Here is a 19143-nt window from a genome sequence, read left to right as displayed (position 1 = left end):
AAATGAGATTGTAGTATGGATCACCTGTTGAAATTGCGAATTTGAATATTTATAAAAAGTTTATATTTTTCAGACAGTATTTTTTATCTTCTTTTAGAATCTGGTTTTGAAAAAATATTTGGAATTGAACTTTTTGAATAGTATTAATTTCAGTAAAATTACTTTTATGGGGCATATCAGGACAAGTTATTTATATAATTGACTATATTACTACCATTTCGTGATGCTGTTTACAGTTTGATGATTTTATTTTTAATCTAAAATATTATTATTTTTATTTAGAAAATCAATTTTAGTAATAAATTTAAAGAAATTTTTATTTTTATAACTTAACTTCAATAATTAATAGTGTTTAATGTAAACAAAGATGGTAAGAAATTATATAAGAGAGATCAATCATCTAAAACGGGATGAAAGCAGTGAGATGATGCAATTTTAGCTGTAATTAAAAAGAAACTTAGAAAAGCTGCTCATACATATGGCATATTTAAGTTTGCTCTACATTGGCATATTGCTAATAAGCAACCTCATCAAAAATGTTGCCGAATAGTTTCAGGATATTTTTTGTGTGATTTATGTGATCCATAAAAATTTTTGTTTAATTTTAAATTTAGTACCAGTTACCAATTTAATAATATATAGGTTAGAGTATAATATAGAGGTTGTGTTTTATAATAAAATATAAAACACAACCTCTATGCATGGGCGTGTAGTTTCTATGGGTATGTTACTTTTTTGAGTGTTTAACGTCTGAACATATTTAGACCTTCATTTTTCATAAATTTTATAGCTTTACAATTGACAAATAACTGCTGCTTTTCAAGTGACCTGTTTTGCCCCACCCACCCACTGTTCGGTTTTGCCCCACCCACTTGCCACCACCCGCTTGCAAAATGTAAAAGTTTTGCTAGTCTAGAGTTTCGTTACTTTGGTTGTCGTAACTTTTTTCGTAACTTTTGTCGTAACTTATTTTGAGAATTTTTTTTTGGTTTTTCATTTTCTTATATCAATGAATTATATGAAATTTATAAAAAACAGTGTTAACTATGATTAGTTTATCTGCAACTAGCATTTGTTTCCTAAGTGTCCCTATATGCCCCGCTCTACCCTACATTGAAGTTTTTTTGGAATGTTGTTGAAAATACAAAATCAATGTTTATGTGTATATACTCATTTAAGAAATTTATTAAATAAATTTTAAAATTATGTATGATTAACTTTTGGGTTCGGTTTTGGATTTGGTTTTTAAGTCTGGTCACCAATATAAAAGATTTTAAGCTTCCAATTTTCCTCTTATAAATTTATCTGCAATTCTATAAATTTCCAGTAAATTAAATTTAATAAAAAAAAGTTTATTTTTGGTCAGTAGTTAACTTACCTTTATGTAAATCACTTACCTTATGTAAAGCCCCCTTGTACTAACCACTTACCTTATGTGAAGCTCCTTTGTGCTGAGCTATTTTTTTTGTATCTACCTCACTTAGTATCCAGCCAATTCGAATCTATAATCATAATAAAATTGAGCATCTTTCAAATACAATTTTATCAGATTTTTCTTTTGAAAAGGAATTTATTAATTTATTAAGATTATAAATAAATGATTAAATGTTTGATAAATTTTAAATTTTCTATATATATATATATATATATATATATATATATATATATATATATATATATATATATATATATATACATATATATATATAGTTCTGCAGTTAGTTGCATTTGGGAAGAGCGGAAGGAAAAAAGTGATTCTTACGCCAACACATACATCACTATTAATTACTTTTGACTTTCGTCTAACATTTGCGTGTTGTCACAAAGTTAAAACCATTAGTTTAATTACAAATAAATCGTTTTTTAAAAAAACCACAAAAACGCAAATTTAATTGGCCAGAATGTTTTTAAAAACATTCTGAATGTTTTTAACAATGTAAACAATGTTTTTATTTTTATTTTTTTTAATAAAATGTTTTTATTTTTAATTTTTTTAATAAAATGTTATTTTTATTTTTTTACTGTAAATCATGCGCGGAGTGTTGCTACATCGACTATCTTATAGCCTGACTTGCTAGGGAGTGCTGCTACATCGACTGACAAATAGCCTGACTTGCAATGGAGTGCTGTTACATCGACTGAGGGTTTGGTTGGGGCAGGCAGTCTATCAAATAATAAAATAAAAAATTCCGGTCTTGCATTTTTATTTTTACTTTTTGTTAACAAAATATGGAAAAAACTTTCTGACAACATATAAGAGTTCTATATATAAATAAATAGATATATATATATATATATATATATATATATATTTATGTATATGTATGTATGTATATATATATATATATATATATATATATACATACATACATATACATAAATATATAAATATCAGTCTTCTCCGTTTGAAATTTACCACCAGCGCATGAAAAAGCACAAGCCAGACAGTAATTATTTGTTTGGATTGCATGATTTTAAAAAATATTTGTTTTTGTACCTCTTCAATTAAAATTTGATTAAGAAAAAAGTTTTGTTGCAATTTAAAAATGCCCTTGAAACTTTTTGGCGAGAGCTTAAAAAAGCGCAAGTTATAGTATTGGCAGTCAGCGCAAAACTATAAAAGCACGAAAGCGCTCGTCAAATGGAGAAGACTGAGAAATATATATATATATATTATATATACATGAGTGCATGATTAGGTGAATCACCCAAACCTGCACTCATTTAATTGGATATGGCTGGTGTTGGGGTGATATTTTTTGATATTTATAAATAAAGGCTCATGGATAAAATAAAATCTTTTTAGTTTTAGTTTAACAATGTAATGTTTTGTCATAAATCATAAATACATAAGAAAAACAATCATCAGTTGTTTTCTGATAATAATTCAAGCATCTTAACGTTTTGTAAAAAAAAATTGTTAAAAAGAGCATTGCAATTGACCAAATTTTTTATTGATACAATATTATTTTATTTTTTTGCGAAAAAGCAAGTAATTATAAGAAAAGGCTTCTGTAATTAAAACTTGAATGAATGAGTTCAATACTTTTAAAAATGTTTTCATGTTATGTAATTCAAATATAAAGGAACAAATTTTTATTACTGTTTATTAAAAAATATTAAATTTAAGTTTTAAATAAGTGTGTATCTTTTATTTTTATTTTGATTAACTTGTATTTTAGATTCTAAATTAAAAATGCAATTATAAAAATACTGTGTATTAAAAAGTATATTTCATTTTAAAAAAGTTTTCAATTAAAAATATAAAATTTGAATAGTTTTTTAAAAACTACAAAAGCCCTTTAGTCTTCATTTTGCTCAGATTGTCATTCAAACTATTTTGCTGTTTTTTTACAGTTTTTTTAAGATGCTTTTTAATGAAATTTTTACACTGGTCATGTGTACTTATCAAGTTTATTTATAAATAATGATGTCAAAGCATTTTTTTTTAAATTTAAACTTTTTTTCTTTTTTGATTGTTATTGTGTAATTATGTAATATTTATTAAAGAGATATTTTGTTTTTATACGCTGGACTAAATGTTTTTTACTTATTTTTGTTCTTTAATTAAAATACGACTCAAATACAAAAATATTAAATTTTATGTGCTAGATATTTTATTATTTTAAAAGGAGTAGATGTTTTCTACTATTTTTGTTTATGTAAATAAAATACAACTAAACCTAAAAAAATATTAAATTTTGCTGTTAATAAATAAATGCACAAGCTTTATATCGCCCATGTAAACTAACTTACGTAGATATGGAGGCAAGCAGGGGAATGCCCGCCATTCCTGCTAAGGTCTGCATATATATATATATATATATATATATATATATATATATATATATATATATATATATCATATATATATATATATATATATATATATATATATATAAGAATTTAACATAATAGTCTGGGTTTTTTCAGTATTCTTATGGAAATTTGTAAGCTTATAAGAACTGTTAAAAAATAAAGACAATTTCTTTTTTTATATAACCACACATTTTGCTTAATTTATTGATAAACTAGTTTGTCATACTTTAAAGTTGTTTAAAGTAATGCATATTTCCCAGTATACTTTCGCGTTGACTTCCTGGTTTTTTTTAAAAAGGCGGCAGCTTATTTAATATGCTAATATGTAACTCGTTATTAAAAATCGAATATCTCATTTATAATCAACAGACTGCTAATCGATTTTTATGGTATAAATTGAGTGTCTGATATAAAGTTATCAAATTATTCATATGCTTATCTGGGTCAAACTCATCAGTGAAATGAGTCTTTAGTCTTCTGACAATGCTTATGTCAGACCAAAGACTCAGAACCAACCACAAAACTCTTAACGCTATCTTGACCATTAAAATCGATCAAACGGGTTTCTGATGTATCTTTATAAAAACAACAAACTGCTATTTTTGATCCAATAATTCAACCTGCTACAATAGTAAATGATGAAAAAGATGACATTGATTACAATAGTTTAAGCAGAGAAAGTGAATGGGAAACACCTGAGTCGAGTGAAAGTGAAGAAACTGCGTTCAATTTTGAAAATGAAGATATTTTGGGATAATTTATTTAAAATGAATATTTATAAACAATTTATAACTATATATATTCCTTTTGTATGATAAAAATAATACTTTATGATTTATTCATATTTTATTTTCGTTTTTATACTTGTACTATATTTAATACATTTAAATATATTTTACAGCAATAAACCTGATATATAAAATAATACTGCATTTAATACCTTTCTATTGGTTCTATTCATGAAGAAGATTTGTTTTTTTTTAAATTCATATAACGCTTTTTTATACACGGCTATATTATATAAGAAGAATATTTAAGAAGCATATATGCCAGAATCTTGAAAAATCTATTTGCACTAAATCTTTTAGAAATTAAAAATTAGATTACCTCAAATTTTAACTTACATATCACATCAACATAACATATTTTCTCCTGATTTCCAAAAAGAATATAAAATCAATTACGAGTTTATAAAAGAGTATGATAGTAAATTGAACGGAAATGAAAGTAATAATTAAAATTTTAGTCTAAACAATTGAAAAACAATTGTAAAAGAATAGAACTCAAAAGTTTATTTAATAAAAGATTTCAATATAATTTTCACTATATCATTATAGCTTAGAGGTATCACAATTAAATTTTTAAAATTTAATTTAATTTACAAAGCACAAGAAAAATGAGTCAATTATAAAAGCACAATAAAAAAAGTTATATTTTATTCCATTATTTCAATAAGAAAATATATTCAGGGCTCGAATTAACGTAAAAAAATCGAATCGTGATTTTTTTGTTGCTCATAACCCCTCCTCCACTCCCGCCGGAGGGGAGGGGGCATTACTTATTTTAACTTATTTATAATAACATAAATAACAAGTCTCATTTTTGCATAAGATGTCATAACATTTACGTTCAGCGGTTGTAAAGTAGCTTTAGTTATAATTTACATTATTACTATTATTATATTGCATTAAATCTAACAGCTGTATTTTTGTAAAATTAATGAACTTGATATAATCTTCTTTTAACAAATTATTTCATTTTCTATTTTATTTACATATTTTAAACTGTTTAAAACAACTAGAATATTTAATTTTCTATAAATTTTTAACAGTAAAAAAAATTATTTAAAACTCTAACAAAACAATCTATAAATATCATCCATAGCAGTATCAGGTTCAAAGACAACTTCTGCAGTCATTTTTTACGCGATTCATACATAATAACATTTCGTTCTACTTTTTTTTGTAAAAGGACAAATTAAAAATAGTTCAAAAATATCAAGAATATTTTGGCATTTTTTGACCAAATTTGATTTGGAAAAAACAATTTCCCAAATTTTCAAATATACTCATTTTGATTGTTACTTATGATGGGAAACATGTATGCTTTTAAAATGATCCACTCATAAAGTACATTATTCAAATCACATCCTACACCAATTAAAAATTCAGAAAAATGTTCAACAACTTCACCGATAGCTTTATCGCCAAAAGTTCCATCATTCACATTTAACGGCCAGTTATTAATGTCAAGTAAAGCTACCAAATGTATAAACAATGGTGATTTTTGGAGAGATTGAAAATGGCCTTCCATACATATGGTAATATTTGCAATAATTAGCTTGTACTGGTCAAGAACATGGCTATTAACTTCGGTATATTGAGAAAGTGCAATATTTTGATACTGAAACTGAAATACTGATATTTTGATACTGAAACTATATTTTGATTTTGATAATGAAACTGAACCTAATGTTGTTTGTTGATGAATTCGCGTGGCCTCTTTATGTTGCGCACTGCTTAAGTGCGATGCCAGTAAATCTTTTTTTACTGATACTGTTCCTGGTTTGATCCAGGTCATGGAAAACAATTTTGTTTGACTTATCCGTTTTTCAAATTGTTTACATAAACTGCATCTTAATCTTATGACTTCATTTCCATTTAAATCGTATTCTAACTCGCAATTAAAATGTTTTTCTCACTTTTTAACTGTAGATAATCTGCATCTGTGGTCCTTATTTGCATCCATTTATTGCTATTAATTTAAAATTAGCAAGTAACAAACTTTAAAGTTTTATTTTAATTACTATTTAGAGTCTATATTGCCTTCCACTATTCTTCGCAAAATAAACTTATAAAAATATCATTAAATTTGTTCATAATGAATGAGCTAAATCGGAATAAAGCCCTTGAGAATTCGAGTTAAGAAAGTGACTTTTCAATCAATTAACTTTTATTTCTTTTTTCAATCAAAATCTTTTATTTCTTGATTCGAGTATTTAATCGTTTGTTTTTTATAAATTTTTCCTTCCTTAAACAATCAGACTTTTTCTTGCATTTGAACATTTTTGCTAATTGATTTTCTAAATCTTTTATTTTTCTTTCTTTTACTTTACCTTTTACTTTCTTTTACCGCTTTTAAAAAAAAATTATCGTTACAGAAGTCACTGCAGTTTTATGCTGTAAAAGAACACTAAATATTCGCGAATAGAGTATCAATCTTCTATAATAAAAAAAGAATAATCACGAAAAAAACGAAAGATCGCGAAAAAACAAATTTTAAGAAAAAACTAATCGCGAAGGTGCGAAAAGTAATCGCAGTTCGCAATCGCGATACCCTTAATTCGAGCCCTGATATTAATACTCAAATAGATCTTGGATTTTGCAAGATCTATTTGCTACATTCATTACAAAATTTTTAAAGCAATCACCAAGATGCTTGAATAAAGAAACATGATGGTTGCGAAGATTGTTTTTCTGCCATTTTTTGCATTGCTTGCAAATTAATGCTTTGACTATATTTGGAATAAACTCAAAAACTGGAACAAACATCCGATTATACAACTGATAAAACTAAAGAATAAAATAATAAAGTCTGAATAAAAATCGAGAAACAAAACCAAAACAAAAACATAATAACAAAAACTCACTAAGTAGAGCGCACACTAATAACTCTGGGCAAAAGATAAAAACTGCAGTGTAACTTCAAAAAACTATTTCTTAACTTTACAAGTATCCAACTATTCGAAGTTTAATTACTAATGTCTTTTGAAATGATTTGTCACTCCTACTTTTTAATAAAGGGATTGTAGCAATTTTTATATACGATGACATTTTCTTTCACAAAGAAGAAGAAAAATGAATGAACTTTTATAATAATATAATTAAGATTTTTTTTATAAAACAACTATATGATGTATAATAGTTTTTTATATATTGTTGTTTTATTAGAATGATTGATTATATTTTAACATTTGAATATTGCTTTTTATTTATTATTTAATTAATTACTAAATTATTAAATAAAAATTTCATATAAAAAATTATTTAAAAAAAAGTTAGGTTTTTGTTTCTTTTGCAAGTTGTTTTTCTTTTTGTCGCTAAAAATACATTTATTATTACAATTAAAATTTTTACTATACCTGACATGAAGAACCAACAAAATAAAATTTCAGAATAAAAAAAAATTTCAATAAAACATAATCATTTTAATTTTTCAAAAAAGCCCGTGCAAGACTTTCTGGGTGGGCAGCCCGCGTAGCCCACTAAAACAAGTTTAGACAGGCTATTTATAGCTTGTGCACTCATTTACTCCTGCCGAAGCCTGTATATATGCATATATATACACTATACTGCATATAGATAAGCAAATGCTTACTAGATTTGTTTATGTTTATAGCATACAACACTTTCAAAAAAAAGGAAGGGGAAAAATTGAAGAGTAATGAAAGAAAAGACTGCTGCCCATTTCAACCATGAGTCGAAATAGCAATACTTCTTTTCAAGATTTTAAGTAATTTAAATTCAAAAGCCCTTTATACTGAATAAAAATATCAGCGCAAGAGAGCAAATGATCGTACTTCTATTTAAAAAAAATTTAGCATGATGTACTTTATGACTCCTAATAAAAAACTCAGACAAAAACATTCTATACTTTTAAGAATGGCCAAAAAAAAAAAACTAAATTAGTAAAGACACAGAAAACAAAAAACAAAAAAAAACAAATCCCAAAAATATTTTTTTTAAGAAAAAATTAATCGCGCAGGTGTAAAAAGCAATATGCTTAACTCGAGCCCTTAAAATATCTATAATATCGATATAATATCTTAAAAATTAAAAATAGCTCAATCAAAACAGGCAGATTAATTTTCAGAAAAATATTGACCAAGAAAATAATGCAAAACATTTATTAAATAAAAAGTGTAATAAATTTGCTATGCAAAGCAAATATATGGTTAATTTGATGCAAAAAAAGAAAGCTGATGCATCATCACAGATAAGTCAAGCAAAAGTTAATGATTGTTTAAACGATGATGATTTATTTGAATTGCTTAGAAAAGCAGTATTATCATCCCAGAAAAGCCAAGCTAAAGTTAAGGAAGGAATAGATGATTGCAAATTAGATGGAAAAAAAAGAAGTTTGAAGATGTAAAGGAAAGGTGTGTTAATCATATAAAAACATTAAATACTGGTCAACTGGCAGCAACCTGATTTAGCCATCAAACAGGTTGATCCATTGCTTGACATTCATATCACTCCAGCTTCTGTATCTATAGTGATTTGCTTGCTTAGACTCTTCTACAGCTTGTGGTCTGGACAACATACCTATCATAAGCAAAGATTTTGAATCTTTAATTAACAAACACTTAATCTCTCATCTTAAGTCTAACAACTTACTTTCTTACTAGGGCAAATCTTTTATTCCTCTAGTAAGAAAGTTTTTTCAAAAATTCTGGAGAGCCAGATTGTTCTCCAGAATTTTTGAAAATCGGGATAGCAGATGCCGCTTTCCAGCAGGCTGGAAAACAAGACTCTGATAGGCACCTGTTAAATAGTTTTGAAAGTATAGATGACAGTTCCGGAGAACACTTCTGCAAGACTATAACAGGTATGTTGGCACTTGTTAAATAGTTATATTCATCTAGTTTTTTTACTCAAACATCAGTTCTTTGGAATTCGCTTCCTTCATCTTGCTTTCCAGATTCATATAACTTGTAATCTTTTAAGTCATCTGCCACGTCATCATTATCTTGCTCTACAATCTTCATTTTTTCTCTTCCAGTAACTTCCAACTCTAATAGTGGTTGCTTGCAGCCTTGCTGGAATCGAAGATATTAAAAAGCAATTTAAAAGAGTCTGAAATGCTAAAAAAGAGTCAACAGAAAAGAACTGCATTTAAAGTTAGTAAAACAATTAGGTTGGCAATAACAACTGATCTAAACAAATATTACTGTGGACCAATGGACCAGATATATGCCTGTTGTCATTGCATTTTAGAAGTGAATTCAGTAAGAAAGATAACTGGCATGTTTTGCCAAAAAGGTGAATATACAATCTAAAGTGTAATATATACAATCCATTGCAAAGTTAGTATCTGCTAAGGTTGCTTCACTTTATTGTGCTTGCCATTATTTTACTACTGATTCCATTCTCTACCTCTACAAATCTCTTACTTGTCTCTGAATGGAATACTGTAATCATATTATGGTTGGTTCTTTCTAATGATGTTCTTTCTCTTCTAGAAAAGGTCTAAAAATGCATTGTAAATATAGTTAGACCTGCTTTATCTGCCAAGCTTGAGTCTCTCTCCCATTGTTGTAATGTTGCATTTCTTTCTCTTTTCTACAAATACTATCATTGTCGCTGCTCAAACTGGCTATTATCTGTAGTTCCATCAACCAAAACTCTTTTATGTTTGGCTTGTCATTCAGCAAAGTAGCATCCTTTTAGTGTAATTGTACCTCCACGCTCTAAAAACTAAGAGCATTTAGAATTTTCCTACTTAATAGTAAATGATTAAGAACTTCCCAACCTAACAGCAAATGATTAAGAATTTCCCAACTTAATAGTAAATGATTAAGAATTTCCCAACCTAATAGTGGTTACTTGCAGCCCTGTTAAAAGTGAATTAGTTTAAAAAAAAAGGTAAAGTACTGTCGCCATCTATTTACTGTCTATTGAAGCATTGAAAGCATTCAAATCAAAGATTCATACAACAGTTTGTCCTTTACATCATGGCATTGGAATAATGTTTGGAGGACCTCCATACTGATGTATAGTATAGAATTAAAGCAAAAATTTTATCTATTTGACATGGATGTAGTAAATGAATTCAATGAATTCAATGTTGCAGGCAGGAAGTTGGTTTTAGGAATGCATAATAATACCTAAAAAAAGAATCAAATAATATGAATTGGTATTATAAGAATCAGAGCTTCGATCAGAACATTTTGACGATCTACAGCACCATGGCCCATCTGAAGTCACAAGTGATAGATCTAATTTGGTTGCGAGAGTTTTTTATTTGAATTATCAAAAACTCATGGGTTATTTGACCAAAAAGCAAATACTTGGAAAAATAACATAATGGAGATATGTTATTAAATTCTTCCACACTCAAATATATTATTTGTTTATATCTAAAATTTGAAATGCAAATGAAATAGACCAATATGTTTTAGCAGAAATTCCAGATCCTGAGGAAGACCAATTTTATAATAAAAATGGAAACTGATTGGTATGATAAGTTACCTACTCAATTTAACAGCTAATTTTAATTGCATTTATTGCAATTGAAATTAGCTGTTCATCAACAAAGTATTTGATTGAATATGATAAAAGTTCTGTAGTTTCTGATTTCGAAAATATTGTTGATATTAATTCAAGAGATTTAATTGGTGTAATGAAAAAATGATCCGTATTTATAGTAGGTACAATTAAGCGACTTATTGTGTGCCAGGAGTTAAATGGCATCAATGAAGGTGCATGATTAATAACACAAGTTTAGTCAGCAGTCAAATGTATAAGTCTCAAACCCTGTTGTAATAGGTCATGTTCCTAAACATTTTATGTGTTGTCACCCAAAGTTCAGTGATCCAAATTTATACCAAATAAATATAAAATATAATTCAAATTGCAAGATTAAGATCAAAAAATATATTTTCTTAGAGTCATTTCAAGATGCAATTTTAAAAGTTAGAAGAAAAAAATTTTAAAAAAAATTGTGTAGTTTGTTTTTAAAAAGTAATTTACAGTTTATGATGTGTTTTGAAAGCTTGAGAAAAAGTACAAAAAACATATGCTGTAATTTTTTTAAGATGATCAGTAGATCATTTAAAAAAATTACAGCATATGTTTTTTGTGAAGATGCAGATCAGAGCACAACTAATGTATACATATATATATACATATATATACATATATATATATATATACACATATATATATATATATACATATATATATATATATATATATATATATACACATATATATATATATATACATATATATATATATATATATATATATATATATATATATATATATATGTATATAGATTAACCCTCGAAATTAGGAAAAATGAGGTCGGCTTCAAACTGTAAGAGGTCGGCATTAGGTTAGCAAAAATTTTTTACTTAAATCAGTTGCCATAAAACATTGAAATGAGGTCGGGAATTTTTTGCCGACCTCGTTTTATATTTGTATTTATTATGTATAAATATGTTTTATACTTTATATTTATATTATTATAATATAAATATGTTTTATATTTATATTATAATGAGCAATTTTGTTTATTTAAAGATGGATTTTTCTATTTAATATGTAGTGCTTCTTTGATTTTCAATTTGTTTTTGTTAAGAGCAGTATCCAAAATTTTAAAACAATTCTAGTTAGACTTTTACAATTAACAGATTATATTGAATGCTTGTAAACATAAGATTGTTTGTCACTTGTAAGGTGCTCATGAGAAGCCAGCGGGGTAACTTTAGCCATTTTTAAAAATTTTAATTAAACCTCTGTAATTTTTAAACAGTTAAGCAACATTTTACTATTTTTTTTTTATTTGTAAATGCAATCTTTCTTGCTTAAATTTTGATCTGAAGTTTGTTGCAAATGCTCTTTACTATAAGTGAAAAAGAATGAAAACTACATCTTGGTAAAACACAATCAAAAACTCTAAACAGAATGATGTCTGGGCGAAGATAAAAATGATGGCAAACAATTTAGTTTTTCTTCTATTTTAAAGACAAACGTTCAGATAAAATTAAAAAATAGTTTAACAAATTACTACATTGTTAAACTATTTTTTAATTTTATCTGAATGTTTGTCTTTTGTTTAAAGCATAACGCCTCGTAAATATAACAAGCATAATGTTAGAAAACGTGGATACAACACTTGTTCTAATACCATTCTTTTGAAAGAGTGTATGGACGCAATTAATGAAGGTATATCTATTCGCTTATTAAGGTTTAGTATACCAAGAAGCACTATATATAATAAAATGAAGTTAAAGCATAAAAAATGCATTGGTGCACCAACCATATTTACTTATGACAAGGAGCAGATATTTTCATCTAGAATCAAGGTTATGTGTGATTGGGGATTTCCATTAAATAAACGATGTTAAAATGTTAGTAGTTGGTTATTTAAAATCGCAAAATTGTACTGTAAAAGTAATTAAAAACAAAGTTCCTGGTGATGATTGGGTCTTAAGTTTTATAAAATATTCACAGTTAAACCATAGAATTGCTTCAAATATTAAAAGAAAACGTGCAGCTATAAACAACGAACAATTAAAATTTTATTTTGACAATATTAGACTTGAGCTTGAAGGAATTCCACCTTGTAACATTTGGAAATATGATGAAATAAATTTGCGTGATGATCCTGGAAATAATAAAGTTGTTATGAAACGTGAAAATAAGTACCCTAAGAGAATAATGAATAGCAGTAAGGCTTGTTTTTCTGTAATATTTTGTGGAAAAGGTGTTGGAGAAATTCTTCCACCATACACAGTTTTTAAAAACACACATTTATACAATTTATGGATTAAACATGGTCAAAAATGTTCTCGCTTTAATAGAACCCAATCTGGCTGGTTTGATTAAGTTATTTTTGAGGATTGGATTTTCGAACATTATTGCCATGCGTTAAGAAACAAAATGGGGAAAAAGTATTAATAGGTGATAATCTCTCTTCCCATTTACGTCATAAAGTTATTAATTCTTGTAAAAAACATAACGTTAGATTCGTTAGGTGCAAAGAATACAACCTCTTGATGTTGTATTCTTTGCACCATTAAAAAAAGCATGGAGAAGTATACTTCTGGATTGGAGACTAACTTCTTGTGGTAAAAAATTTGCAATACTACCAAAAGAAGATTTCCCTAAGTTGCTGAGTGATTTATTGACATCCATTAATGAATGTTCGAGAAAAAATTTAATAAATGGATTTAGACCTTGCGGTTTGGTGCCATTTAATCCTAATGCTGTGTATATCAAATTACCAAGTGAAAACATCTTGAATCCATGTAAAGTTTTAGACCAGAGCCTTTTAGTCATATTAAATGAGAAAAAAAATGAAGGTGGTGATAAGAAAGATGTTACACAAAGTAAAAATAAGAATTAAAAAAATATATCTAAAAAAAGACTTCAAATTGAACCAGGAAAGTCTATTTCTGTAGAATACGATAGGTAAACAGAAACAGCATCTGAAGGTGAATCAGTCTTTATTGAATTTATTATAGATTACTGAAGAGATGCCTAAATTTTTTTTTTTTAAAAACAGAGTTTATGTTACAAATTGTTTGTTTATTCTTTAGTACTCTCTTTTTTTTTGCTTTTTCTGACATTTAATTAAAAAAAATGTAAGTTTTTCTAATCATTAGATTAAAAAATAATTAAAAAAATCAAATTATTTTAGCTAATATGTTTCTTAAATACTGTTTATACTTATTTTTATTGTCCCTTTTTTAATTTTATGACATATTTTAGGTACCTTTTTTGAAATAAATGCTAACTGTAAGTTTAAACTACATTTAATGTGGTTAATAACACTTAATTTACATCTGGTGCTAAAAAAATCAATTTACTATGACAAAGTTTACTAATTAAATGACATTAGTAATGCACAACTTTGAGCATCAAAATAGTTTTGGGAAAATATTCCTTTTTTCAAAAAGTTATCTTCTTTATCAAAATTGGTATGTTTTTTGTAAAAATGCATATATATACATATATATGTATATATATATATATATATATATATATATATATATATATATATATATATATATATATATATATATATATATATATATATATATATATATAAATACATACATACATATATATACACACATATAATATTCTTATGTTCTTAATATTATATGTTATATGTTCTTAATATTATATGTTCTTGAGCAATGCAATAGTAATAAGTGTAAAAATATTTTTAAGAAAAACATGATATTTTTTAATCTTTATTTATATTGTGTGTGTATATATATATATATATATATATATATATATATATATATATATATATATATATATATATATATATATATATATATTTATATATATATATATATATATATATATATATATATATATAAATATAAATATATAAATATATATTTATATTTATATTTATATATATATATATATATATAAATATAAATATATAAATATATATTTATATTTATATTTATAGATATATTTTTACATATATATATATATATATATATATATATATATATATATACATACAATATATATTATGATTGCGAGTCAGGCTATTTGTCAGCTGATGTAGCAGCACTCCCTTGCGAGTCAGGCTATAAGATAGTCGATGTAGCAACACTCCACGCATGATTTACAATAAAAAAAAATTAAAATAAAAACATTTTATTAAAAAAAATAAAAATAAAAACATTGTTTATATTGTTAAAAACATTCAGAATGTTTTAAAAACATTCAGAATGTTTTAAAAACATTCAGAATGTTTTAAAAACATTCAGAATGTTTTAAAAACATTCAGAATGTTTTTAAAAACATTCTGGTCAATTAAATTTGCGTTTTTGTGGTTTTTTTAAAAAACGATTAAATGGTTTTAACTTTCTGACAACACGCAAATGTTGGACGAAAGTCAAAAGTAATTAAAAGTGACGTATATGTTGCCGTAAGAATCATTTTTTTCGTTCCGCTCTTCCCAAAGGCAACAATCTATAGAACTATATATATATATATATATATATATATATATATATATATATATATATATATATATATATATATATATATATATATATATATATATATATATATATATATATATATATTAGTTCACTCTAATCTGCATCTTTAGAATAAATGAGTGCAAGAATAAAAAAAACTCTCTTAAAACAAACATGAAGAGCTGTGCGAGGTGCTCCTCTAAACAGCTTTTTATGAGTGCTTTCGATTTTTGCATGAGCTATTGGTTAATTCATTTAAAAATTTGCTTTTTTTATTTGTTACAAGCATATGCTTGTAACATTAATCTTACAAGAATATGTACATAACAAGCATTATTTATTGTGCCCAGAAAAAGTATTTAAGATAAGCGTTTTCTTTGGGTTTTCACTTTATCCATATATTAGGGTGCATCAAATGCCCCGTACTTTCAAAAATCGATCTGTCCCTATTCTTAAAACTTTCAATTGGTTCTCACAAAACACTCTGTTAAATTTTTTCAAAGTTGAATGAGATTTAGAGGGGCCACCTCAAGTCTGAAACTTGTATCGATACCCTAAACAGAAGAAAAAAAAGTTTTTCAAATGTATGTCATGTTGGATCTCAAAAGAAGCGAAATTTTATATAAATTTCAAAAATAATAAAAATTTTACACAAGAATTATTATTTTAAATTTTATTACATAAAAATTATTATTTTTTAACAAAAAATTATAAAATAAAATTTTTTTAATGGTTTTTGTCAAAAAAAATTTATAAGTCATTTTAAACAAAAAATTATATTTATTTTTGTAATTTTTATAAAATTTTGCTTCTTTTGAGACCCAACATGACATACATTTGAAAAACTATTTTTTCTTCTGTTTAGGGCCTCATTGCAAGTTTCAGACTTGAGGTGGCCCCTCTAAATCTCATTCAATTTTGAAAAAATTTAACAGAGTGTTTTGTGAGAACCAATTGAAAGTTTTAAGAATAGGGACAGATCAATTTTTGAAAGTACGGGGCATTTGATGCACCCTACCATATATTCATTAACAACTTTGTTCATTCAATGAAAAAATTAATAAACAATAACAAGTTTTTACTGTTTATAAAAAATATTTTCTTACTGTAATAAAATGCAGGAAGTTAAAGAATTATTACAGCAATAAAAGATTACACAATAATATGTATGTATATATATATGTGTATATTTTTGTATACACATATATATATATATATATATATATATATATATATATATATATATATATATATTATATATATGTATATATGTGTATTAGGGTTATGACTTTTTTTCAACCCCATGCTTTTTTTTTTCAAACCTCCTGTACTGTAGTTTGATGAACTTTTACCTAAAAAGCACGAAATGAACTATTATTTGCATATCATGGGGTTGAAAAAAAGTCATAATCCTAGTGTGTATATATATGTGTGTGGGTGTGTATATATATATATATATATATATATATATATATATATATATATATATATATATATATATATATATATATATATATATATAGTATAAACAACAAAAACTTTTAAATACCTGTCCATCTTGAGCGCAGCTTGCAATTGTTGCATTATTTGAATTGGGCATGAACTTTGCCTAGAATATATTTTATACAAATATATTATAAAGCCTGTACACAAAATAAATGTGAAAGTAGAAAAACTACTAAAAAAAAAGGTACTCATCAATTTTAATTTAGAGCTAAGTAATAACTTTAATACATTAATATAAAAAAATAATTTATTCCAGCGGGCTTCTGATAAAATTTCAAACTTTTGCTTGAGTGGTACTTATAAGCCTGTACACAGAACAACAATTAAAATTATTTGATGCTTTTTTTAATGATATTTTTAAATTTTAAACGTTTCTGCATAGTTAATTTGTGTTTTTTTTTTCATTTTGGATTTAACAATTGCTGAATCTTTTCAATAACTCTTAATTATGGGCAGTTCAGAGGATTCGCTGTGTTAGACACAACTTTCATGTTGTTTTGTTTATATTATTTCATAGCTTACTATAATGACTTAAAGCTAAATCAGGTTAAAACACATGTCTACTATCATGTGACTTAATGAGAGGTAAATTACATTTTTGTAATCAGTCTTTAACATATATTTTACCAGAAAATGTGGACTCAGACTGCTAATTTTTTGCCACACCTGCAAATAGCTTGCAATCAAAGCTTTTTTTTAGCAAACTTATCATGTTTTCAAACTATACATTAAACACACAAAGCAACAAAACTTGTTATCAAAATCTTGTTTTCATAACAATTTTAAATACACAAAACTTTTATGTATTTAAGTTTCTTTTTTGCTTTTTCTAAGTCAATATCATAGACCTCCTTTATTTTCCACCACCAGATTTTCATTTGAACAATTTTGTTTTGGAAAAAGCAACACAAATAACAGTTTAGAGATATATTTGCAACTCTTTCTTTTTTTATCATTTTAAAAATTTATCTTAAACTAATTTATATTAAATAGAAAAACTAAAACTTTATTTAAAACCGCAACATGTTGTAATCAAAATACAAACACAATTAAAAATATATTAATACAATTACTGAAAAAAAAAACATTTATTTTTTCACATTTATTTTGTGTACATGCTTTATATTTCATATTGTTACATTGGTCACAGCTTTAATTATAGTTTACTACTCAAAAATATAAATAATTATTTACAATTTCCGGGCTCAAGTAAATAAAATATATCAGATTTAGAACAAGCCTGTCTTTACTCCAAGCAAATCATACAATTGAACGAAGAGACTGAAAAGCTGGCAAAAAAAAACTTTTAAGCTATTTTTTGGCAAAAAAGGAAAAAAAAACACGAAACAAATTTTTCATATCAATTAAAGCGTGTACAATAAATGTGAAAGTAGAAAAACAACTAAAAAAAAGTACTCCTCAATTTTTATTTCGAACTAAGTAATAATTTTAATACAATAATATAAGAAGATCAAGTATTTAAAAAAAAAAAACTTTCCTGTGGGAATCTAACAAAACTTCAAGCTTTTGCTTTAGTGGTACCTATAAGCTTGCACACAGAATAAGAATCAAAACTATTTGATGCTTTTTTAAATGATATTTTAATATCTTTAATGTTTATGCAAAGATTTTTGGCTTTTTTCATTTTTCTTTTAGTAATAGCCCAGTACTTTTCAATAACTCTTAATTCTGGGCAGTTTGGAGGATTTTCTGTTTTAAGCACAAATTTCACATTATTCTTTTTATACCATTCCATAGCTAGTTTACAATAATGAATTGAAGCTAAATCAGGCCAGAACACAGGTCTGTTATTGTGTGATTTAATGAGAGGTAAAAGGCGTTTTTGTAAACATTCTTTAACATATATTTGACCAGAAAGTGAGGAATGAGAATTATAAGGTGCTGATTTTTTGCCACAACTGTAAATAGCTTGCCAAATCAAAGCTTTTTTAGCGAACTTGTCATGTTTTGTGTATTTAAACTTCTTATCTGCTTTTCATCTATATTTGGCAATATAATAAACAGCACCAGGAACTTGTTGATGATCGAACTTGTTGATGATTGTACTTGATATA

The 19143-nt window shown here is 25.8% G+C and overlaps 1 protein-coding gene across 1 annotated transcript in view; it reads right to left on the bottom strand.

The window, feature by feature from the left end:
• The window catches only part of LOC101240454 (DDB1- and CUL4-associated factor 8), a 54451-nt gene that overhangs the window by 33399 nt on the left and 1909 nt on the right, over nucleotides 1-19143 (bottom strand). Inside the window, exons 2-3 of the mRNA XM_065788097.1 lie at nucleotides 17112-17171; nucleotides 1431-1502 (exon numbers count right to left, since the gene is read on the bottom strand). Coding sequence (XP_065644169.1) covers nucleotides 1431-1502; nucleotides 17112-17171 — 132 coding nt within the window. The remainder of the gene's footprint in view (nucleotides 1-1430; nucleotides 1503-17111; nucleotides 17172-19143) is intronic.

This window comes from Hydra vulgaris, chromosome 01, assembly GCF_038396675.1.
Source record: "Hydra vulgaris chromosome 01, alternate assembly HydraT2T_AEP".
NCBI lineage: Eukaryota > Metazoa > Cnidaria > Hydrozoa > Anthoathecata > Hydridae > Hydra > Hydra vulgaris.
This window is presented reverse-complemented; position numbering and strand designations above follow the sequence as displayed.